We start from the raw sequence: 24,040 nt of genomic DNA on the forward strand, positions 1-24,040 counted from the left end.
ATGCTGGTTTTAACACAGCCATTCAGGAGAAGGTGACCCACATTGTTAAGTTCTCTTCAAGAATATCATGGAGACAGCTTTTAAGGGAGGATTTCAAATTAGCATGCCATACAGCCAAGAATACAGAGTAGGACCAAAGTAGGACCTAACTTTTTTTGACATCACTAATTTGAAGTGTATAGTCTGGCAGTTTCACACTGTTCTCCCTTTTAGGGGAGCTTTGATAAAAAAATAGCACCTTCCAGGTCTAAATAAAACTATCTGTCAACATGTGATTGTTATCACCACATCTTTACCCCCTCAAGTGCATTTTTTGTGAAAACCTTTAACTGTCTGTCTTTCCATTCACCTGTGCTTTGAGATCCGCAGCTGAAAGAGGTGGTAGAATTTATGTCGACTATTGGAGTCAGTAAATTTACACTGCAACAGCAATTCCATTTCAGGCACAAATATTCTTGTCAAATCGATACTTAGAGTTTGTAAGTCATTTTCCAACTTAACAGAGCTTTCTGAGTTTGCCCTCATAGCCAGTGATCTTCACAGTACCCCTACCATTATAAAATATACAAGAGAAGGAGGGGAGAGAGGGCAGGGAAAATCATGGGGTGGCAGGCTACGGCTGGCAGGCTACATGGCATGTCAACATGCCACTTCGACACTGCTTCTTCCAGGTTTTGCTCTGAATAACACTTGGAACCACCTCAGCTCTCTTTTTCCTTCATGTATCCTGTGCAGTAGATGATTATACCTGTGTGTGTGACTGGATCTCAGAGGCCTTCTCAAGGACTCTTGTGCACTCCAGTGCAAAATGCTCTTTAGAGAGCACTACTGACCCCAAAGAAGTCAGAAACTATAATTATAATGAGATGCAAACAGTAAATTAAAAGGATTGGGAACCAACGGATGAACTGAGAAACTAGGGAGGGCTCGCAGAGTACAGATTAGATACTCTAGAAAGCAGAGGCCTAGACGATACTTGGACTCCTTGGTCACAGCAGCATTTGGGTTGCGTGCCGTGAATCAGTGTCAGTCAGAACCCAAAGACCTCAGCACTTAAACACCATTAAGGATCTGGGCTTTGGCAAAGAGATTTTCCAAACGGCCCCACTGCTATCATCAACTAAGCTTTCTCACAGCTTTTGTGGTACCAGTATTGCAGGTGCATCTGCCTTGTACGCTGCTGCCAAAAATCAGAAGAGGACCCTACTATCTGCAACACCTTTTATTTTGTTTTTGCCACGTTACCTCTTTCTCCTTTTTTCTTCCTGGTCCTATCCAGGTGGTCTTTCAGCATGATGCGCACTTGCCGTTCATTCTGCATGTCTCGGATAAAGGAGTGCTTAAGCAAGGTTTCGGTGGATGGACGATGCAAATAATTTTTTACAAGGCAGCTTTCAACAAAATTAAGGAATTTTTTTGACCTGAAAAACACAGAATAGCAGGGTAAAGTAATAAGCCTTTTCAATGTGTGCCAAACACTACCACAGAGTGATGGAAAGCACTAAATTTGCAAGGCTTCCTTTTGCACTGGGACTATGTGAAACAGAACTGGAGTTCTGCCACCAGCCCAGCGCTGACGATGAGTGAGGAGGGAACTCCATCCCAGACTGCCCTCTCAGTGGAGTTATCCTGAATTTACATCAGTATCAACAAAACCACTATCTGGCCAATACAGCTTTAAAAAAAAGTAGTTATCCTTTTGATATGGAGAAGATTTTCTTTATGAACTTCATTTATATGACAAACTAATTCTTTGTAAGCCACAAGGACTGCCACTAGTTCCACAATGTTCATGCAATCTTCTGACAAAACACCAAAACCCAAACAGCCTATCTGAACCGGAACTGCAGCCACCCATGCCAATCGTTAGTGACTGCAATGACTGCTGCAGCTTAGCCAGAGTTCAAAAGAAAAGGGCTGCTTCCCAAAGGTAAACTATATCTGCACCTGTGGCTTTCCCCAGCACTAGAAACAGTGGAGGAAAGACCTCACAAATCATTGCAGGATCTGACAAGATCATAGTCTTGGACAAGAGAGCTCAAAATCCTCCTAAGCCCAATGCTGCGAAAATACAGTTTGCACAGATCTCCTTACCATTTTCTGGATTTCAGCTTTGGGGGCGGGTTACGGGGGATGAGGAAGAGTGCTCTCATGGGGTGCATGTCACACAGGGCTGCAAAGGAGATCACACAGTTAAGGGCACACATCTCCCCCATCCCAACCACAGCCGACCACCACCACCCACGCAGACCGCACTTGCTTCTCCCAGTTCCTCCAGCGCAGCACCCGCCACAGGACCTTGGCATCAGACAGTGAAACTCACACTACAGACCAGAAATGAAGTCTCAGATTACAAAGAAAGCTTTCATGACAATACATTGTTATTGCCAGCTAAATGAGGTTTAGTTGAAAGAAAACACAACAATGGCAACAATGATTGCAGCTTTCTTCATTTTTTTTTTTTATATATATAAGGCTTCAGAAGGACATTAAAAAAGCTCCCATCTCTAATATACCAAATGGGTGTTTTTGCATAAACGGAAGTTAATTTTTTTGTTATGGTTCAGATAAATGATAAGCTAATATATATTGTTCATGACATAAGAGAAAAAAGTAGGATGAAGAAAACCTGATGCGAACCAGACAGCCCATAAACTGTGTCACTTGAGCAGAGTGTAATGGTTGAGCACATATTTCATCTATTCTGTGTTTTGGGAGCATGAGCACCATTATTAGACAATCTGTAAGAAATCCTCCCCATGCATTCAGATGCTGGTTTCTCTCCAGCCCAATGTACTTCTGTTTAGTGTTACTGTTGTGGAAAGTTAAAACTACAAAGAACTTGGAAAAACGTAAATACCATCATCTCTCCTATACCCCAGACATTTTGTCTGGAATTATGAACATGCCCCCATCCGTCATGGAGAAATATCGAGGGTCAGAGTTTTTCCTTCACACAACAGAGCTGCTCAATGACTACTGATAGGATCTATACGGAGGCTGCTTTCTCATGATATGCAGGTGTTCAGCAGTGATTCTCTTAAAATGAATAGATTTACAGTATTACAGAACTAGTAAAAGTGAGAAGGCTGTGGTCTGGCGAAGCCTTTACTGCCTTCTATTTCTTTCTTTGCCTGTAGCTGCCTGCCATCATTTCTCACATCTGGGTTGTCTTTTCGTCTTTTTCCTTTGTATTTTCAATAGCTTGTGGTACAGTGGGGACGGCAGGCAGAAGTCTGGTTTCTAGCTATGGGTCCCAGAGTCTGTTGTAGCACAAGTGAAAAAAAAAAAACAACACAATGCAACAGAATATAATCCATTACAATGACCTGCCAAAACTAGTGAAAACATAAAATACAAGCGGAATGAGGAATTAGCATGTGAAGCTATAAAGGCTCTCTCCAAGGAGACTCCCTGCGGACTCACGTCTCGGGACTAAGCTTCAGCTAGGCAGGAGCAATGTGTCTGGAAGTGCTCCTGAGCTCCAGCTGGCTCCTGAGTGCTGCTAAAAACCAAGTCTGACAGGAAAACAGCCAAGAGTGTTTTTAAAACACAGCCTACGTGCTCTCAAGCTCAGGCCAGAGTATAATCTAGTTCATCTCCTGCGCTCTCAGCAGTCACCAGAAACACCCTTACATCACAGCTGCTCCATGGGTGCAGGGGTGAAACAAGGGGTCCTCCGTGGAAACAGAAGATGTACAAGGTCCTTGCATCCACCCTGCAGCTGTCAATTCCTGCCTGACGGCTATGAGACACTGAAGGGAGGAGTGAGGGGGATAGTCAGGGACAGCGAGGGTCTCCCTGCACACTCCTGCTGCATGGGGTCATGGACTGAAGCCACGGTATGAGCTAATACAGTATTCATCCCAAAACCAGGGAGAAATCAGGTCAGGCCCTGAGTAAAAAACCTTTAAGCCTAGCTTCATCCACTGCCATTTTTTTTTTCCAATAGTGACCTAAAACCAAAACCACTCATCAAATATTTCTGCTAACATGTCCGTCGCTTCTACTTAGCTGTATCCACAGGCAGTGATCAAAGTAATGCTAATAAAAGCTCTAAGAAAAATGTTGTGTTCCCCTAGCAAGTGAAGGCAAGGAATGAAACCAGGGACTTAGGGAAGCCAAATGAGAAAAAATCACAGATTATTTGTAAAAATCCACCCAAAACCATGAGTTATCTTAACACAGAACATACTCACAAAGTATAGAGCCCCCTTTCCCCATACCAAATCACTTACGAGGAGCTCCTTCAGCCATTTCAATAGCAGTGATTCCCAGAGACCAGAGGTCACTCTGCAGGAAAAGAAACATTGCACGTTGCAACTTGAAGCACTCAAGCCTTTTTTTTTGGTTTTCTTTTGTTATGTTTTTTTACAGTTTCCCTAGAATTCTCTCAGACCAGGTCATGTTAATACAACTGTGACATACCTTCTGCTCCCTCCCATTCCCTCCTGAGCTTTTAGGAAACGTGCTAATAGCCAGAAGCTTCCTATTTCCCGTGCAGCTCTGAGTAGCTGATTCATCATTTAAGCAGCCAGCCCCAAAATGCAAACCTTTTGCATTCAAAAAAAACTAACCAAAAGAGCCAGAATACACCAGGCACCATTTAAATATGTATTTGAAGTCTCTAAGCTGTTGTCACGAGGCAGTGAGACACAACAGTGCCAAAAAAATTCTTGGTCTTAATGCTTCTATCAATAGTCATTGCTGAGTTTCTACACTGATAGAATAAAAATTATAGCCAGGCCCCGGGGTCTGACTTTTTCTGTCTATAAAGTCTCCAGTCACATGTTTTTGGGCACACAAAAGGAGGTTTAGTCACAGTCAGATTTATGCTGTAGTGTATGTTCAGCTCAGTGAACTTAGACTGGAGTTTCCTTTGTCAGCTTATCTGGATGCTAAAGGCCAGGTTTTGACCACGGAAGGTAAACTGGGAACACAACCAGAGCCTCTAAAAACTTCACAGGCTTCCGCCTGACACTATTTTACTATTTTTTTGTGTCTAAACATAGTCAGATGAGAGGCATGTGATGAAATAAACTTGCAGGGGATTCTCTCAAATTATCTTTTAACAGGGAGCAACACAAGACAAACCTTCAAAGATCAGATGCAATATGCCGTTATGTGAATAGCAGCTCAGACCCAGCCTGGCACCCTAACTAAATTTGCCTTTACCAACAGAACCTTCTCAGTCCAGCTGCTGTGAGCTGAAAACCAGTGTTATAGTCTGTAGAGGCATCCGAGAAAAAAACTGGTGGGACCCTGATTTGTTATTAAATACATGACTGAAAATTAGAAAAATCTTCTAGAGGCAGTATTGCAGGCTCTGGGGAGAATGGGAGAAACAACCAGGCTAAAAAAAAAGGTTTGGTTTCGTGTTTCAAGGTGTCAGAAGCAGACAGGTGAAAGGGAAAATGATACCAGTGTCTGGAAAGGCCTGTGTGTTTATAGATGTATTTATGCATATATATTTTCACTCATTCGTTATCATTTCTGTCAAATTTTAAACAGAGCTGGACCAACAAAAAGTTACAGACGCCACAGAATGGCTTCCTTCTACTCTCCTCATCAGGTCAGCCATAAATCTCTGTAGAAAAAGACCGGCCCTGTGCCACCTTCTGAGTCATAGCACCATCTGTGTAATGCGTCCAAACCCCTCCACTGACCATTTTAAACAACCATTTGCAGAATCTATTCCAAGATAGACACAAAGGCAAGCAGATGAACCTTGTTTATTACTGAAGGCAAGGAAACCTCAAGAAGTAGGGGTGCGTGTTCCTGACGCTTATATGTTCTGAAAAGAAAATCAACGAAGACAAGAGATTCATTTATTGAGGTTTCAGGATGAGATTTACATGGTATGAAAACTAAAATCCAAGAACATTCTTTGGTCATGACTGCCACTCACACAATGTGACTTCACGCTGCCAGTGCAGCACAGAAGATCTCAACAAGAATCATAGCCTGTGAAACAGGAGAAAGTGGAAGTAATAACAGGCTCTTCTAATAGAATTTCTGAAGCCACAGTTAGAATGAGAGGTGAAAAGTGGCAACCAGGAGAACACCTGGAGCAAAAGAGTGACCAGAGGCAAGGGCTGCTGAGAAAGCCTTTCCTGGAAAACATCCTGCAGGGCAAGTGTAGACAGGCAAATGACAACACTGCCGGAAACAGGCCGGAGGACAAAGAATAAGATCTGTAAGTCTCTTCAGAACAGCATCAGTATATTATAATAGCTGGAAGGAGAACCAGAAAAAGTGTTTGATAGCTGTTGCTGGTATCCAAAATGCACAGCATGCAGCTCACCTCAAAAGATAAAACAAATTTTTGTGTCTTTGGCATCAATGAAGAGGATATCAGTATGTGCTTGTACAGGAGCAAAAATGATGGCAGGGACCATGTAAACCAGTGCATGTGACAAGAACAGGTAAGGCCCGTGTATTCGCTCAGCCTTTTCTGCTTGAGAGATTGGTTGTGAAGAATCAGCTGCATTAGGATGAGTGCTGCCAGTGGATCAGGAGAGGTGACAATTCCCACCTGCTCAGCACTGTCGAGGCTGTATCTGGAGGGCTGTGACCAAGTCTGGGCTCCCCAGTATGAGGCACAGTGGGGTAGGTGCAGCAGTGGGCCACGAAGATTATTAAGGGCTTGGAGCTGGGAGGCTCCAGGCTGAGAGGTAAAGAGAAGAACAATACCTTGCCATATTACCATTACAACCAATACACTGTTTCTCAAGCCTTTCTTTCAAATCTACCTCTTCCTTTCTTTCCCATCCTGACCTGTAACCTCCATATATCAGTATTTCACTGCACAGAATAGTTCCGTGAATGTGTATCTCTCATAAGAACCATTCACAAAAAATACTCATAGTGAAACTCCACTCTTAAAAAATTAGCTACCACCCGCATACTGCAAATGCTTCTATTTGTACAGTTATAATATTATTGTGGCTTAAAAGGAGGGAAGTTTGAACTTTTCACGTGCAGTACTTGAATGTTTTGCTACCTGAGGCGGAGTTGTAACACTTACTCTGTAATCATACGTAGAGTCTGGGTTCTCCTCACAAGCAATGACCTCAGGTGCCATCCAATATGGTGTTCCAATAAATGTGTTTCTTCTCCCAATAGTTCTATCCAGTTGGGCGCTTACACCAAAATCCACTAAAAAGCCAAGTGGGGTAAAGAAATTAATGAAGGGTTGCATCCATGTGGCAGAGTGTTTGCTTAATTGCTTGCATACTGTTTAGATACCAAACCTTTGGGCTACAATATGTATCAAAACTGAGTTTTCACAATACATCTTGTCCAATAATTGAAATTAAACTGCCTCTTGCTCTTTTTGAAAGAATGATCCAATAAACTGCATGCTAAATCTGGTAGGCAGGTTACAACAGACATGGACCGGTCTAGGAAGATATTACAGAATAACGGATGTTTAATCTAGATGATACACTGAGTAGAACCTGAGATCTTTAGTATTAGAAAGGAAAAATAGTACCTGTGGACAAGTCAAATTTGGATGTACCTAATAAGGCCATTTGTGAAAGCTGGAAATCATAAAAAAATCACCAAATAATAAAATCATAATAAAAATAATAAAATCATAATTGAATCACCATCGTAATCACTTTGTTTTGAACCATTTTAAATAACTCCTTCCCTGCATTCAAAAATAGCTTAGAATAGGCTGAAGAGTATATGGGTTTATTCTGATCTTAGCCTCGTTACAATTGGGGAGTTGTAGAGTTGTATGGTGCTCTTTGTGCTGAAACGATGTTACTTTCATCGTGACTGTATAGCAAAATGGTTTGGCTCAGATATGAAGAAGGGCCTATACAACCAATAATTATGTAACTGTATTTTTCTTTGAATGAACTGCTCAGATGCACTAACTGGAACCACCAGGCACAGCACCTGAGTGTTATTCACACACAAGACAAAAAAACAGGGAAAAGAAAGGACTGGAAAGAGACAGCCCTATTGCATCAAGGAGCAGATTTTCTCACCCGTGTTTCCTCACTGCAGACCATCTGCATACCGTGGTCATTTATAATACTACTGCTTAATGTCCCTGTTCAGCAAACCATCTTCAACAGGAAGTTGGACCTGACTTTTGGGATCATTGTGCCTTCTGTGCAATTGATGGGAAACGAGAAAAGAATTTTTACAAATAATGCTTACGCTGAAGTGGAATGAAACGGGACTGAGGACCTCTTGGTTTTCCAGCTTCTCTGTTTTAAGAGCTAAATCTCTCTGGAAACACTTTTATTTATTTATTTATTTTAACACTTAGTTTGTCTTGCTCCAGCCAAGCATCCTACCCCATATCCATAGGCTATGTCTATTCTTCTTCTCCAACTCTACAGTTATTTCTTTCAGATGAGGAAACGAGATGGAGAATAAAGGACCATCCCGAATAAAAGAAGTGTCCTCCTTGAGCCTGCTCCTTTAAATTACTGCCATGCATCCTCTGTGATACCTTCCAAAAACATGAAAGACATCCCCTCTTCCAGAGAGATAATGTAGTTGAATTTAGTCTTAGGAAGTTAGAAGCTGTCAGCATTGATATGTCACAGCTAGAAAAGGAAATGAGTAAACTCTCAGACGTTCTTGAGAGATGACTTAGTAAGAGATAATCCTCAGTAGTAGCCCTCACACAAGTAATTTCATCTATCATCAGATTTATGAAAATTTCTAAAACCACTTCCCATAGACAAATAGATTAGCATAATGTATTCTCCAAACTTTTTTTTTTTTTTTTTTAAATGTTTTGTACACTGGGAATCTGCTGTGAAGGTCTGGTGGTGCTGTGACTTACTACACAGGTTTTGTGTTGACTGCCCAGAAGTAGCTGTATTTTTCCTACAGGCTGTGAGTGACATTCTTGCAGAATACATCCCATTTTTATCTCTTTCTATATGACAGGCACCTTATATACACAAGCATTAAATATATCCTTAAAAGTCTTTCCAAGGTAAGATGGAAATTGTAATTTTTTTTACAAACAGGTTTCTAGCACACATTTAAGGAAACTTACCCAGTTTTACTTCTGCATTTTCTGTGAGAAGAACATTTTGTCCTTTAATATCTCGATGGATGACATGATGAGCATGAAGATGTGCCAAGCCCTAAAAAAAAAAAAAAAAAAGTGAGACTTTCCTTATTCTCGTTATCACAAGCTTGGCATTGTTGCATTTATACACTATTATCCTTCTTAGAATTCATTCATGGGCAAAGCCCTTTACATGGGATTAGTAACATGAAGACCCCAGTTCTAGCAAGGAGAGAAGACAGCAAGCAGAAGGCCTGACACTAGTGGAAGTGTCTCTGAAGTCAAGTGTGAAGAGAAAGGTACCAATATTTTTTTACTTCTATCTCAGAATCAAGGGATGTCTCTTTACACCACACATTAAAAGCAAACAAACAGGTGAAAAGCAGTGCAGAATGCTCTCTGCGAGGTACAGAGACAGCAGCTGGCTGGCTACAGTGGGTTATTCTGCACTCAGCAAAACAGTAAAACTCTGTATTCAATAGTAAACAGGCCACATACAGTTCAAAATACCATCTCAGACAATTTTTGAATGTGGCAAACATTGTTTTCATTCAGCTAATATTTGCAATATTCTGGCTCCTCCTTCCTTCCCAAGTTGTCCGTGTAACATTACAATAGCACAGACATAATGGAACACACCAAAATAATACGTTGTAGTAAGCCAAGGGATATTTCACTCCAAATGTTTAGCCTCTACAATATAATATTCATGACTTCAAACAGAGCTTCCTCCCAACCCCTAAATTTTCCAGAAGGAAGCATTTTCAATCCAGATGCAACAAGTTATTCCCTGTTTTCAAATGAAGATCGTTCAATCCAACTGCTTGTTTTATGCAAGCATGCTGCTATTGCTTTCAGTTGCAAGAGTGTAAACCAAAGGTTTTAACACCAATTGCTTTAGGAGAGACTTTACAGCCACACAGACACAAGAACAGCAACCTAACCAGACCATTAGGATTTTTTTTCACAGAAGGGCCCTCCCCACAATCTCCAGCTATAACTATTACAATGTGCAGTCTAGTGCCAAATCCAGGTGAGATGGCTGATGTTCTCCACTGAGCACACTTCCCAATTCTGCTGTTACTGAAGCAAAGATTTACCCCTGTTCAAGCATTACTTTGGCACGCTATTTGAATTCTGGCTCCCAGAATTTGCATTTGTTGTACTGTTATTTAGAAAAGAAGTAAAACTCCATTGGAAAGAAGATGGATCAGTAGCTCTGTGATGGGTTTTGAATCTAGAATGACAGACTCCAACACTTATTTATTTATTTATTTATTTGCCAGGCTAGTTCATTAGATCACATTTAGGAACTGTTTTATCCTCTATACTTTCCAGGAACAAAAAATGGCCGTAAGCTCACACAGAATGAACTATAGTTGCAAGAATTAACTTCGGGAGTACTGCACCAGCAGAACCACCTTTAAGATTCTGGAATGCTATCTAGCCAACACTGCTTTTAATAGTGCAGAAATAAGGCCCCTGAGTGTGTGCAGGTAAAGGAATTACGAGCAAAAAGACTTTGCACAGCATGAACAGCCAAAGCAAGGAGCAGTAAGATCTCAAGATGTGGAGGCAGATGGCTATTTGCCACAGAAAACCATAACCCATGTGATCTTCATACAGAAAATGGGATTAATGAGAGTACTATGGGCTGATGAACATCTTGACCCTTCTGAACCAGAGCCCACAAGCCCCACAGATCAGAACCTTAAAAGAGCAGTGGTCATTATTGTCCTACATGAGCAAGCAAAGGCTGGGAAAGCCCTTTTTGTTGCAAATGACCAACAAAGCTCCAGTGGCACAACTCACCCTGAGAACCTCTCTGCAGATGTACGCTATCCAGTCTTCCTTAAAGCAGTTCCCTTTTGTCTTCTTCACCAGATCAGTAACAGAGCCAGCACCACAGTACTCCATCACCAGCTGCAAAGAGACAAATGCAATGCACCCTTATCACAGCACTGGCAGGGCACTAGTACAGATACCATGTATGACACCCACTGCCCCCACGAACAAGGTATGGTGAATTACGTGCCACCTTCCTGGGTGCCAAATGATGCAGAACCTCATTTCCTGAGCAAAGCATATTACTGAATGAATGAATAAATAAATAAATAAATAACTCAGGAGTGCTCCTCTCTTATTACGGGTTACAGGAAATTCTTTTCATTCTAGAAAAAACATAAATCGGAAAAAAAGAGTAAAAAGAGCACTGAGAAATGTGGGAATTTTTTCAAAATTTAAAATTTCTCATTTTGCTGCAGATGTCCAAAAATCTTGCAGAAAAAAAATTAAAAAATGGAGGATTGTTTTCTTTGGTTCATTGCCAATTCCACCATTTGCTTTTTTATTTTTCAACTGGAAAAATGTGTAGAAAGTGACAAGAAGAAGGAGGGGAGATGAGAGGACAAGCATCTCACCTTTACTGAAAAGGACAGAAACATTTAATTTGGGGGAAAAAAAGCTCTAACAACAAGTATGATCAACAACCCAAGTCACAATTATCGTGACAAACTTTACAGTCATCCTCAAAGGAAATCAGAGGGGAGGAAGGAAGATGTGTAGGGAGGAGGGATGTTCCTTTTTTGTAAGTTACTTCTCAGAACAACAGCCTCAGAGTTTCACCTAGACAGGGTACAGGCCAAGTAACCTGGAGCTCTAAAGGAAGGAGCTGGAAATCTGATGGACACAAGGAACACTAAACACTTACCCAGAGTTGATCATCTTGGCCTGCAGGGCTTTTCTTTACAAACGCACCATAATACGTCGCAATATTCCGATGATGGGAATATTTTTTTAGCATATTTATCTCCAGCTTGATTTCCTCTTCTTCATTCTGCAGCAGAAGAGAGCAGAAGGCTCTTTAGGTGACCAGAGATCGCTGAGCTCCAGGGCTACCCACAGCAGCTGTGCAACCTCCACCTTTGGAGGCTTTCAAGACCCAACTGGAAATGGTCCTGAGCATCCTGGTGGGATCCCAAGGCTGGCCCTGCTTCGAGACCTCCTGAGCCCCCCTCCAAGCTGAACCATTCTGTGAGCCTGAGAGTGCAATTGAAGGACAGGCCCTAAAACCAAGGACTGAATCGCCCTGATCCTTGGGCCTAAAACAACAAAATGCTACGGTTTGGGCTAAAGAATCCAGAAATGTCCCCCCATGGGTAAAACAAACTCATATCACCTCCTCATGGGGCTCAGGCAGGACCAATAGCTCGCCTACTTGCGGTTCTGTAAGCAGTAACTTAGTCTGGAGCAATTAACCGGATTTAAAATGAAATAAAAACGTTCCTAACACCCCATTACTCAAACACTTGGGACAGCACTGCGCACACCGCAGCCAATTCGGCTCCCCCGTCCCGCGGAAGTCCTGCCGAGAGGAAACCAGAGCCAGGCAGGAGGTGTCCCGTCGCCAGCCAGAGCAGGGGCAGGGAAGCTCTATCTTCCAGCTGTGCCCCCAGCCCACTCACCACCTGAAGAGGTCTTTTCAGACCTAGCCTGTTTGTTTTCTTGCCACCAAGAGAACCAGTGCACCACCTCCAGAGAAATGCCTGCAGGTTTTGCTGTCTTGTTTGCTTTAATAGGAAACACGTAGTGCTGCGAGGTAGCCATGCATCAGTGAAAAGGAGAAAGACAACGCTGAAAATTTATTTACCTCGCTGCAGAATGTCCCTGTCAGCACTTGGTAGCTGAAGGGGAAAAAAGGAAGCAAGCAAGAATAGCTCAGACCCACAGAACGTTTTTCTGCCCTTTTTCACTATTTTCCAGTAGCTTTGCCATCGAAGCATTCCTTCAGCCATCACAACAAACTGCTTAGAAAATCAGCTGCCCTGTCCTTTCTACCTGTATGAAAACATGAAATCCTGGCAGGCTGAAGCCAAATTCCCTCAAACTCTCATTCACATGATATGCCTTATTAAATCCAACCCCCAAAAAGTGTTCCCAACAGAAGTGGCCAAAGAACTTCCCCAGTAACTTCAATCCACAGGAGACGTGCTGCCAGACCAAAGCTTATTTGTCTTAAGCTTTAGGAAAAGGGAATGTAAAAGAACTCCACGTGAAGCAAGAGCAGCTATTTCAGGTTTCAGAACAGCCCCTCTGTTGAACACAGGCTCTCGAGCTGCACACACTACTACAGGTATTTCATTTGTCTTATGTTTGCAATTAGGGAGAAAGGAGAACCTTTAACTTTGGCTTGACAGGTCCCTGGATGTCATACGGCTTTGGGAGGGAAAGGAGGAGCCCCGTGTAGCATCTGGAGTCTCTGAGAGAAATCGGAGCTGCGTCCCAGACAGCGTGCAGGAAATCCTCCAGGAGCAAGGTCGCATTCTTCTCTGCACGTGGCCAGGGCAAGATGAAAGGGAGCTGAGAGCTTGTGCTGACGCCTCTGGAGGGGAAACGAGGCTCTGCTCCCTCTGGGACTCCCAGCAGTGCGTGTGAAAGGGTGGGAACGAGCAGGTGAGAGGAAGGGAGGTGAGGCAGGGAATAACAACATTGGAGTCGCCATCCTGGACCTGGTTGTGTTTGTCTGGTTTAACTCCGTCCATCTGCATGAACTTTGCACTGGTGGAGTGGGGCTGCACAGCTTCCCTGCTTTCACAGAGTTCCTCCTGGGGAGCTGGCAGACCTCAGCCGCTTCCTCACAGCTCGTGCCTCTTCCTCCTTTGCCTAATTAACCATGCTGGCACAGCTCTTGCCTGAGTATTTTCTGTTTTTCAACAGTCTTGCCTGGGTGCTTTTAAAACAACAAAGGGAAGTGTGTGTGCGCCTGTTGGTGAGCACAGCTGGAACACCACGTAGGCTCTGCCACACTCACCGGCAAGTGCAAAGAGTCGTACACGTGTGTAATGCTCCTTTCCCATTACCAGCAAGACAATCCTTGCCTTACCTCGTGTCCTTACCTATGTACCCAGCAGGCTGGGACCTCCCTGCACTGCCCTCTTCTTCCCCTGCCCATCTGTGCCCCAGAGGCAGCTACCACTGCTCGGGTACAGGATGAGTGCGGTGAGCTTCCCTACAGAGCCCTGATGCTGCTGAGCAGAAACCCTTGGAGCTAAATTTTCTTGTCCTCTAAAGGCAGATGTGACTTCAAAATAAAACAGGCTGTAAGGTGCCAGCAGGTGGGCATTTCACAGACACAAAGTACACCGTCCTCCTGTATCTCGAGTGAACTTTGAAAGAACTGCTCTGTTTCAGATGGAGAAACCAAAGCAGAAGAGGAAGCATGAGCAATTCTGCCCCATGGCCCATGCCTGAGGCTCAGCTGGGAACTGAACCTGCACTTGCCAAGCCTCAGCTCCGTGCATCCTGTGAGCAAGGAGCCTGGAGACACCCTCAACTCTTCAGTGGGTGTATGAGCTCAGGATTTCCACTTTCCACCACCCCTCTGTTAGTGCTGCCATCAGCCGCATCTCCCAGGGGCCTGGAAAGCTGCTCACAAACCATGCTGCTCGGGAGAAGGAAGCAAGCTCACAGATGTGCAGGTGCAAAAAGCTGTTTGCTTTCACAAACCAGTGCGGTTCTGGGTACAGATGGCTGCATGCACAAAGATGACAGGTTCATGATCAAAGGCTATTTTTGAAGACGTGGGCTTATCCGCAATGACATTAGGAAGCAAAGAACTAGAAAGCACACGCCTCTGACCTCAAACAGAAACAAGATCACCAGCTGATAAGTGCTCCACCTAAAGAGCCCTCAGTACTGGGGCATAACTAGTAACGGGTTTCTCATTTCTGTGTTATTTCGCTACCTGAAAAGCCTAAAAGCAATGACAAACAGGGAATGGCCTGCTGCAGAAGAGCTCCCTGATCACCTGCACCAATACCGAAGAGGCGAGCAGCAAGGATCCGACCTCTCTGCGAGCACTTTGTGTGCTTGGCACCGCCACGCAGGAAGCACAGCCTGCGCGGAGAGGCCCCGTGAGCGCACACTGCCATCAGCTCCACTTCAACAATTTCAAAGGGCTCCCCCCGCTCCCCCCCCCTAACGTGACACTGCAGCACTTCCTGACAGATGTCCAGAGGATCCCGCAGTGACCACAGCATCCTGCTGCTGCTCTTCAGAAAGCAGCCTGGGGCTGCAGCTCACAGCAGTGCAGGGCAGATTTGCTCAGCTCCTGGTGTGCCTCAGATCTCGGAGCTGAGCAATCACAGCTGGAGCTGGTCAGGAGCTTGCTGATGAAACGATTTCTTGCTGGAAAAAAATGTAGATTTGGTGAAAGTCTTTTGGCAGAAACGTACTAGTTGTGATGAAGCGTTAGCTGGAAAACTTCTTAGGTTGGACGTTGTAGTGAAACCAGGATGCTGGGAGAGAGCAGCGCACTGCAGAGTATCCAAGAGGCGTGGAGGTAGCTCAGAATGCCTAGGTATGAGGTATCCTCCTCCAAACCCTTCTCTCCCACATCAGACAACACTGACCTTATTACTGAGCAACACTGTGGGCTAGTGACCCAGCCACCACAGACCTACCCCGGCCCGGCATAGGGCTCCATCAGACTCGGTCCGTGCCACTGAGTGAGATTTCTCCTGGAGGCTGCACCCGGAGAGCCTCCGAGCAGGCATCCAAATCACGAGGCCATGCCAGGCATTCCGCTCTTCTCCACATTTTTGGACACAGGTGAAGGAAAAAAAGACTGCATTTGCCCTGGTTTCTTCTTCTTCTTTTTTTTTTTTTCTTTTAAAAACATCTTCCTATTTTCTACCACACGAAGTTTTCTCTCCCTAAGAAAAGCACTCCCTGTGCAGCACTAATCAGATCCAATAACCACCCCAAGATGAAGATGACCACAGGGGCTGGGAGCCTCCCATCTCACTCAAGCAGGTTTACTGTGACAGCTTCCATTTCTCATGAGCCAAACTCCCTGTGAGATGTTGCTCTCAGGTGCAATTTATATGCAGGACGTCGAAGACGGGGATTTCAATATTTTAAAGATTTTATTTAATGCCTCGAGCCAGTTTTTCAAGCCCAAAGGAACAGAAAATAACTGAAACTTGAGCAGACTGACAACGCAGGAGAAATACCGAATCCTTGGCAGGCTGAATTTATCACACTAAATTTCTGGAGATTGAAAGGATTTCTGCGTTACAGTTTGCACCCGCTAATGCTGTGAGAGGCTTCAGTACCTCCATGCTGTGAAAGTTTTTGCTATTTTACAGGCGGAGGGCTGAGGTTCAGAGATGCCCTGGGCACATCCAGCAGCAGCCTCAGCCTTACCCAGCTCCGACCTCGTGCAGCAGCAGTGTAGATGAAGCAGAGGACTGGATCCGGGTCTCCCAACCTGCGCCTCAGCAGCAGGAATGCAGCCAGCCTGGTGTTCCAGAAGTGGAAGTAACAGCAGAAAGCCTCACCGTGCACCGAGGTCAGAGAGCAGGAACGCTCATGTCCAGCTAAAATGGACTCGCTCAGAGCTTGGGGAAGAGCACCAGGGAAACCCCCCAGGTGGCTGCACCGGCACGCTCACTGTTAAACTCTGAAACCGTCACAACTGCTTTCGTGTTAAGCGACTCAATGTGAAAACAGCACGATCTGTTATCGTTGCTGCTCAGGCCCTCGAGCGAGGGGACAGATTCCCCAGGATGGTGCTGGCTTTCCAGCCTGCAAAGCAGCAGCAAATGAGACCTGAGCAGCTGTGCTTTGTTCCCAGAACCATGCAAGTCCATCACTGGGGATTCCTGAAGCCGAAGCACAAGGCTGTCTTCCATCTAAATTTTGTTTCCAAGCAAGCAGACATTACTGCGTGCTGCATTTTGTTACTTACATACAAAGGAGACTGCGTTATATATAGCAGAAGGGAAGGAAATCTTTCCAAGGTTCCCTTCCTGCAGTTTTTGCTTCAATTGTTTCATCAAGGAAGGGACTGTCACTTGTGTTAACATGACAGCCCACAAGTGACATCTCTGGCCAGCCCTCAAGCACTGCTGGCAGGCCCAGCAAAGCATGAACACATTCTACAGAGCAGCTTTCGATCGCTTCTGAGTCCTGGACAGGATCTCTCGTGTAAATTCCTTTGTCAAAGAAGAGCACAGAGGTGCTCTGACCCCAGGAATCTGTCTGCGACTCAAACCCTACTTCTTCTCGCTCTCAAAATCCAGCAGCCTCATGTTTGGTGACTGCTATGTCTCTAAGGCAAAGCACATTATGACGTATGTAACTGCGTAAGTTTAGCTATAAGCTAAAATTCCATCAATTTAATGTAGCACTGACTAATCTACCCTCCTCTACCCACAGACAGGAACAACACTTGGAATTCAACTACGCATGCTTATTTTACAAGGTAGCAGCCACAGCCAAACCAGGCTGCTCTGTAAAGGACTGCAGCAGCAGCAAAGTTCAGAAAAGCAGTGTGCCATTCAGAGCAGTCGCTGCTCAGGGCTGGATTCCTACACCATCAGCAGAGACAGCTGGCCTGGACCCGTTCTACGTGACAATGCCCATGCAGATGCTAACTCGCTCCATTGTCTTCCAAGACAAGCAGAAGACACAAAAACGCAGCCAGAGCTTGCTTGTGCTTGTCTAAAATGCTCCATGTAGCTGTAGCATGCGCAGACTTGGTCCAGAGGACCTGTTTCCTATTTTAGGCTATGACCCACAGCATCCCAAGAAGACTCTAACATTGTCTTGGTGTTTTATGCACCACATCCACGCTGCCAGAGTGAGACAACAAGGATCTGGCTGTCCGTGAGAACAGGTGCATCAGACCAAACCACAACATATCCTCACGCTCAAGGACACAGGCACATCCCAACCCTTCTGGGGCTCAGGCTCATGCAGTGTCAAGGAGGCAAGCTGCTTCCTTACATGCTGCTCTCTGAAACAAAAATCAATGCTTAGCTACTTTGTTGACACCCTGTTCCAGCACCCATACCACCTCGTAAATGTGAGCAGTGACAGTGCCAATTAAACCCGTCTCCTTCCCTCATCTGTCAAATGGCAATAAAAAAGTGCTACATTTGCATTTTTAGCATGTTCCTGCTTGCTAGTTGTCAGGGTAGATACACTGAGGAACGGCTGGCAAGGAGAGGATGCGCTTAAACAGAAGGGGCAGCACAGAGCTACAGGAAATCTTTTACTTGCTATCTCTGCAAACAGATAATCAACTTAAAATAAGCAGGAAGAGAGTTCTCTTCATTATTTCAGAGCATCAAAATATATAGATGTGCATTCCCTTATTGCTTTGTTGCCACTGGACAGCCACTGCTGAAAATCTGGCTGTATTAAGGCCTCTCAGTACTCCAAAAACCATAAACCACTGCTCAGTTACCATAATTTATACCTATGCATCATCTTATAAGCTACCCACATTTTCACTATTCTCTGATTCTTTATTTTCCTTTACGCCTTGATAACAGTTTATTTTATTTTATTTTTGGTTTTGTACTCACCTCAGTAACATTCATCACTTTGATTGCTGCTAGCTGCCCAGTCTTAACATGGCGACCCTGTTAGGCAAACAGAATACTGTCAGTAAAGCATGCATGTAAACTATGTACATGGCAGCAAATATGCATTTAGCTCGTCTGTCAGAGCACAATGTGGAACGAGCGTATGGGTCTCCATCCATCTCCCATGGAAGAGGTGCAGCCCACGTGACAGATAACTGGTAATTTTAGACTAAGTGGTTAGTTTTTCAAGACAAAGTTAGGAAAAAGGAGGCAACAGGGAATAAAGCTATTAAAAGAGCAAACTCAATGCTAAGACTGACAAACTATGGTTCAGAAGCATGTGTTTCAGAAAAGCAACCAGGAATCTCGCTGGAAAATTGCACAGCTTCTTGGCATGGTTAGATCAAGTTGCTCAACAGATGCAAAGCACAGTGTTTTCTGACAATACCCAACACTCATCTCAAGGATTGTATCAAAAGATTTGTATGAACTGCGGGTTGGCTGCACTTCCTAACTCTTCCCTTCCATCAAAGGTTCAGAAATGGGTTTGAAGCTTTAAGACTGTAATTTTACTCCTGAAATAGTGGTGCCTGAGAAGCTGGATATTGAAATAACTAACTGACATCAGTTAAGTACGCCGTAGGAAATCGGGAAATCAAACATGAAATGCTGTGGTTTGCAGACAAAATGATTTGCAGGTGCAATTTACACCTGCAAAATTAAAAGCTAGGTTGATGTCATTTTAAAACCCAGGTCCTATCATACAAAATTGCAGACGAGCGTTATTTCAACGACTAAGCAATTTTGCATCAAAGAAAAACGATGCCTCGTTCTCAGGCAATATGTCACAGTCACGTTTTCTTTTACAGAAAACTAAATCCTGCTGAGATTTTGTGTATTTATAAGTGCCCTCCTTCCCTGGAAGCACCCCTGGGACTGCAAAGCTTTTTCTCATGAACTTGAGCACTTGGATTTCTGTAGGATTGCAGATGTTGGAGGAAGACGAAGCAGACGCATGCCCCCCAAGCCCACACCATGCAGCACCATGGTGCTGTGCGCCAGCAGGACAGGGACATCGGCATCCATCTTTCCCCAGCTGGCCAGCTTCCCCGGAGCAGCACGGCCCCGCTGCTGGAGGGCATTGTTTGTGAAGGCTTCCAGGCATTGAATGTCTTGGCAATAGAGCGAGAGAGGGCCTTCCACGAGGCGAGCAATGCCAGACAGGCTGGCACCCTGGTTTAACTCCAGCTTGCACTGCACGAAGCAGCAGAACGACTCGCCGAGCTGGTGGGATGCACTCAGACGTTCTGCAGAGGACAACGTCATGGATTTACTCTGATTTTCATAATTACAGAGAAGCATGGGATGTGTTTCTTTTCTTTACTAAAAAATAAATCACTAGTAGGATACTCAATGCTGAATATTCAGAGTAGGGAAATGGGAAAGGCTTGGTGTTCAGTTTTGACTTCAGGGTGAGACCTGGTCAGATTGTCCCTCTGCACAAAAGCCATGTTGTTTTGCAGCCACGGTTGTTCCCACTGTGCGCAAACCTGCTGTTCTCACTCACTTTTGCCTTTATAAATGAGAATGCTGAATCCCAGAAAAAAAAATGATTTGGAAAATCAGCATTTATGGGAAAGAAAACAGCGTGCCCTTTTGTTTTGTGGGTCACAAGGCATCTCTGCATGGGATGCACCACTTGACCCTGCTCCCCCACTCCTAAAAGCTCCCAGGTCTGCAGCCCTGCCGAGGGCTGGGCGGGAGGAGCTCAGCCTGTGCAGAGGGCAGGATTGTGCCCTGCACCTTCTCTCAGGCACACAGCTGCCTCGCACCCAAGTTTCTTTCCCCAAGAAAAACCCATGGGCCAATATCCTATCGTCCATCTGCAGGGGTTCACCTGAGATAAGCAGCCTCCGACTGGGTAAAGCAGCCTTTACATGGACTCACATTACATTAACTGCACACAATTCCCACCCTTATCTTCTTCTAGACCCTTTTATTACCCTGGAACAAAACAGAGAGAGGGGGCAATGCACAAGAGAATCCAAACCTTTTTTGAGAGGACAAAAGGAAACGATCAGAAAGTAAAGGGGCAGCAAACGCTCATTGGTTTGCTCCAATTCTCAACTGGCAACAATTTATTCTCACCAACTGTTATCAAACCTTTTGAAGAGAGCTTTCTGCGGTTCTTGGTTGTATTAAGCTGGACAACCTCATCTTCTCCGCCCCAGAAGCTTGTGCAGGGTCATGCCAAGGGCTGCAGGTTAGCCTCAGGAAAAGGTTATCTAAACCTCATGTAAATTATCTAAAAGGGATTAATTAGTTTAGAAGTGTGTTGAGACCAGGAAAAAAAAAAAGACTATCTTGGTTACTGCAGCTAAATATTTATCTATAGATAATATATCTACATTTTAATAATGAGATAGTTTTACTGCCATTTTGGAAAATGTATTGTTGATTACAGTTGTGCATATTCCTAAAGTATTCATCGTCATTGTAGAGCACCAGATCTTCTCAAAAGTCTCCGAACCTGCTAGCATATGCCCCAAACAGCGTGTCAGAACTACACAGCACAGACCATCATTTCCACTTACCTCTCACACCACCCTAACATGCACAAATAAGAGGACACCTATGTATGTTCACAGAGGAGAACCACTAATGCTTGTGCAATTGACTGAGCAGGGCAACAGGCTGCACGTTGAGTTGCTTTAAGGCAGAGACCACGACCACCCTGGCAGTCAGAATGAAAATCTCAGGTCCTTTATGCTGCTTCCTCGAACTCTTTCAAGTTCATTTGCCTCAACGTTTCTAAAAGCAGTAAACATCCTGAGCCCAGCCCCGGGGTTCTTGCTAACACACTAGTGGCTACGTAAGGAAAGGTTTCAGGGCCTGGCCCCTCATTTTTTCATTTATCAATAAATCTCAGAGGTTAGGCAGAGTTCATGGGAACTTTTACACACTTGTACTTCTGCTGAAGCCACAAGTTTGAGCATGTTTGAATTGTTTTTAGAAAGGTGGTGCTCTGATTTTGTGTGTGTGTGTGGTGTGTGCACATGTGTAAGGCTCCCAGCAGCAACTGGGTGTTTTGTTTTAACTGTTGCCCAACCGAACGACATCTACAGATGCACTTACTTCCAGGGACGAGACATAAATGTGTGTCTTTTTTGATTTAATCCAGACCGTGAGGAAGAACAAGGGGCACAGCACTCCCAGTCCTCTGAGCAAGCTGCAGCAGCTCCTCCTCTGCAGACCATCACCAGGCACCAACCTGCTGTGGTTCAAGACCCAGTGTTGTTTATTTCCAGAAACTTATGCCCAGAAACTGGACTGAGGGCAGCAGTGCTCTGTGGGCCCCCGTTTCACTACTACAAGGTTTCATCTTTCACCCAAACGCTCAGTTTGGGAACATGTTTTGACTCTTGAGAGCGCAGCCAAAGCATCCAACAGCCATGTGCAACTCAGCCCTGCTCCCACCCAAAATACAGCGTTAAATGCTATCCATCACACACAAAACTCAGAGTGGAACGATTCAGAAGTTCAGTGATTTTCTAAAGCTGAAGTTCCTGCCTACATTTTGGTGAGGTAGCCAAGTTGGAAGGAATTCTCCCATTAGCTCTGAGTCCAGCTAAATTCCTCTTCTCCCCCAGAAAATATTTCCACTTAACGTCGGCTGCAATTGCCAGTTAGTCGCTGCAGTAACGTGCTGCAAACCTGGGGCCAGCAGACACGTTTCAGAATCTGCATGCTGGTCATCACAGCCACATTTGCAGGAGATGCTCGTGCCAAAGATCTGTTTCTGATGAGCTTCAACTGCACGTTGTCTCTGCAGGGAGATCTGTGTGGAATGGGATGGATCGCTTGGTGTTATTCTGAGTGAATATGCATTTATCTTCTTAGTTAGATAGATAAAGGCATCATTTATCTATGCCCTTTACCAAGGGTCAAGACAAACATTATGCAATTTAGAGCAAACAAGAGTATCAGCATTAGCAGTCAAGCTATTAGCTGATAAGGGGGCTTTACTTGAATTAAGTGTATTTACATAAAATTTCATCGTGTACAGTACCTTTTCCTCTTGGATCCAAACAAAAAAAATTGTGAGTCCCTAGCTTGGGCCATTATTACAGGTAGAGCCCTGAGGTCCCAGCTCTCGGTGACACAGACCTGAGACCGCCAGACTGTGGTCACGCAGAGTGCTGGGTTTGAGAGCTCCCCTCCCAGACCTACCTTGCTGTGTGGCTGGTTACAAGGTGCCCGTGTGCAGTGTGAGGGCAATATCACACCGAACACCCTCTGCCATCACACGTGTGCGTGCATCACTTACGCTGTTGGTCAAAACATCCACAGCAGGCTCCAGGGTCACTGGAGTTACACTGCCTGCCCAGTGAACCCAGTGAGCTGGCAGACAGCACAAACTTAACCCTCAGGGCCATCTCTGTGTCTTCCAGGTTTGTACTTGAAAGCAAGGCTGTCTGGCTGAGGTGGAAGACTTCAAGGCTGGAGGACTCTCTCACCCAAAGGCGCTGACTACGGGATAACCTCTGCAGCCTGCTGCCAGCTGCTCTGGATGAGCAGGGTGAAGGCTCAGCTGTTGAGCTGCACGTTCCTCCTGAAAGCACACTTCGGCAGGCAGGTTTCCTGTTGAAAACCCACTCAATGAGCTCTGAAACCTGAGCCCATCTCGGGCTAACCAACGCGAGGCCTTGCGGTTGCTGGGAGGCTGCCAGCTCGGCTTTTTGCACCCCGGAGAACAGGTCCCCACCCTTCTGCCCCCTCCCCTCCACCCCTTCCATCCTGTGGGGCAAGGAGAGCCTTTATGAGACTACGTGGCAAACAATGCTCTGCACGGGGAGTCAGGGAACACCACGTCCTATTGCAGGCGACCCCAACGCAGTGATGGTCCTTATGAGGTACCTGCAGGTACGTTGCCCTGTCCAGGCGCAGCCCCCGTCTGGCAGTGCACGGCTGCTCACACCAGACATCCCGCTGTCCTGGGGGGTCTTGTCTGGTGTGAACAAGCAGGCAGGGTTTGTATGTTTGGGGCTGGTTTTTGTTAGCGAATGGTCTGAGGAAGAGCTCAGGGTGCTGAACGCTAGCACTGGATTCCAGAAACGATCCATTTCATTTTAAACACAAACACGTAGCCCGCAGCAATTCTGAGAGCTGAGTTTAAAAAACAAGAAGCACACAGCAGTCTGTGGCAGATAATTCCCAGTTTCAGAAAGCCTTCTTGTTAACCCCCAGGAAGAAGCCACGGCAGCAGCCAGGTGGGAACGTGGCTATGGCTTTGATCACAGCTTCATCCTTTTAATCGTGCAGCCCAGGCTGCAGAAAGCCTACCCTGACCGACACCATAAAGCTTTGGGGGCACTTCTATTGCAAGGTCTCTGGCGTCTTTTGGGGACGTAGACCAAAGAAGTGGAGAGCAACATAACTATTAATATACTGTTAATAGTCGAGACGTGCTCTTCAAGGTTTATCCCCCCCTCATAGGCTAGCTCCCACTCCTCTTGCTGAGTCAGTGCGTTCCAAGGAGCCAGGCAAGATTTTATACTTTCGGTATAGGACATCCTGTGGAGCTGGACACTGTCCAGCATGCCCCAGAACTCAGGTT

General features: G+C 45.1%; 1 protein-coding gene across 4 annotated transcripts in view; it reads right to left on the reverse strand.

Moving 5' to 3' along the window:
• NRK (Nik related kinase) overlaps positions 1 to 24,040 on the reverse strand; it is a 103,140-nt gene that overhangs the window by 47,701 nt on the left and 31,399 nt on the right. For all 4 annotated transcript variants that reach the window (XM_040572215.1, XM_040572214.1, XM_040572213.1 and 1 more), the window contains 8 exons: positions 18,424 to 18,480; positions 11,760 to 11,885; positions 10,862 to 10,972; positions 9,035 to 9,125; positions 7,028 to 7,158; positions 4,239 to 4,293; positions 2,095 to 2,173; positions 1,246 to 1,421 (listed from right to left, as the gene is read on the reverse strand). In XM_040572215.1, coding sequence (XP_040428149.1) covers positions 1,246 to 1,421; positions 2,095 to 2,173; positions 4,239 to 4,293; positions 7,028 to 7,158; positions 9,035 to 9,125; positions 10,862 to 10,972; positions 11,760 to 11,885; positions 18,424 to 18,438 — 784 coding nt within the window. In that variant the 5' untranslated portion in view covers positions 18,439 to 18,480. The remainder of the gene's footprint in view (positions 1 to 1,245; positions 1,422 to 2,094; positions 2,174 to 4,238; positions 4,294 to 7,027; positions 7,159 to 9,034; positions 9,126 to 10,861; positions 10,973 to 11,759; positions 11,886 to 18,423; positions 18,481 to 24,040) is intronic.

This window comes from Cygnus olor, chromosome 13, assembly GCF_009769625.2.
Source record: "Cygnus olor isolate bCygOlo1 chromosome 13, bCygOlo1.pri.v2, whole genome shotgun sequence".
Lineage (NCBI taxonomy): Eukaryota > Metazoa > Chordata > Aves > Anseriformes > Anatidae > Cygnus > Cygnus olor.